Source organism: Apteryx rowi, unplaced genomic scaffold (assembly GCF_003343035.1).
Source record: "Apteryx rowi isolate R43461 unplaced genomic scaffold, aptRow1 scaffold_249, whole genome shotgun sequence".
Classification (NCBI taxonomy): Eukaryota; Metazoa; Chordata; class Aves; order Apterygiformes; family Apterygidae; genus Apteryx; species Apteryx rowi.
The window spans coordinates 519,717-520,894 of NW_020448852.1; the positions used below are offsets into that span (position 1 = coordinate 519,717).

The following is a 1,178-nucleotide window of genomic DNA, read 5'->3' on the forward strand; positions in this document are numbered from 1 at the left end:
CTCGTCCTCCTCCGCGGCGGCGCAAGGCGCGGTGCCCGGCTTTCCTCCCGCTGCGTCTCGCCGCGCCGCACGCACTGCGGATCTCGCCGGGGAAGAGAGATAAAGGAGAAAGCTACGACACCCCCTCTCCCCTTCTTCTTCTTCTTTTTTTTATTATTAATTAATATTTTCCACCTCTTCTTCTCTCTCTGCCCCCTTGGGCGGTCTCTGCCCCCTCCGCGGGGAGCCGGAGCCCTGCGGATGCGCCTTCCAGGGACTTGGGGCGCTGACTCTCGGAGTGGATTTATAGACTCGCGGGTGCGTCCGAGCTCCCCGAAGCAGCCCGGGCTGGTGTCGGTGCGGATTGCAAACCGCCGGGAGCGGCGAGAGCAATAAGAGACACACAGGAGGAGCCTCCTTGCCGGGGCTGTTTCCCTTTCTCCCACCCCCTTCATTTCTCCCAATTCCGTTTCTTCTTATTTTTTTACTCCTTCGCATGCGAACCTTAGACACTGTGAATGTGTATGGCGCACTGGATCCAAATGGAGTTGGCAATTTGAGTGGCATCTTCCAAGGCAGCCGGGAGACCCCGAATAAGAGAAAGGACTGAGGCATTTGCATTTTTTGTTACTGTTGTTGTTACTTCGGAGGTAGCTTGGATCTTACCTCGCAGGAGAATTTTCTACATGCGAGTGGCATATATGACTCAGTAGATCTGCTTGCAGCTCTCGCCGAGTGCCATCGTCGACCCTTCGCGTGTGATTTCTTTTTCTTTTTTTCCCTCTGTATACATCGCTCCGGTTGTTGGGGATACCGGGCACCCACCCTGCTGTTGCTGTTCAGGTACAGGGGGAATCGCACGGAGGAGTTGGCGAGGCTTTGGGAAGGGACTTGGTGCCGCTTTCGACCATGGCAGCGCGGAGGCGAGACGCCTCCTTTTGGAAGTACTGTTGGGGAGTTTTGATGGTTTTATGCAGAACTGCAATGGCGCGATCGATAGTTTTAGACCCGATATATTGGAATTCCTCGAACCCCAAGTAAGTTTGCATCCTGTTTCTGCCTGCCTTACCCCACCGCCCCACGCCTCCCTTGCCCTCCCGGCCTCGCCGGCGCTGTCCTCGGCGGCGGTGCGCGGGGGCGGCGGTGCCGCAGCCTCCGCGGCGGCCCGGGAGCCACAGAGCTGGCGACGGGCAGCAGCC

The 1,178-nt window shown here is 58.0% G+C and overlaps 1 protein-coding gene across 1 annotated transcript in view; it reads left to right on the forward strand.

The window, feature by feature from the left end:
- Positions 1-888: 888 nt before the first annotated feature.
- EFNB2 (ephrin B2) overlaps positions 889-1,178 on the forward strand; it is a 44,545-nt gene continuing 44,255 nt past the window's right edge. Inside the window, exon 1 of the mRNA XM_026066812.1 lies at positions 889-1,016. Coding sequence (XP_025922597.1) covers positions 889-1,016 — 128 coding nt within the window. The remainder of the gene's footprint in view (positions 1,017-1,178) is intronic.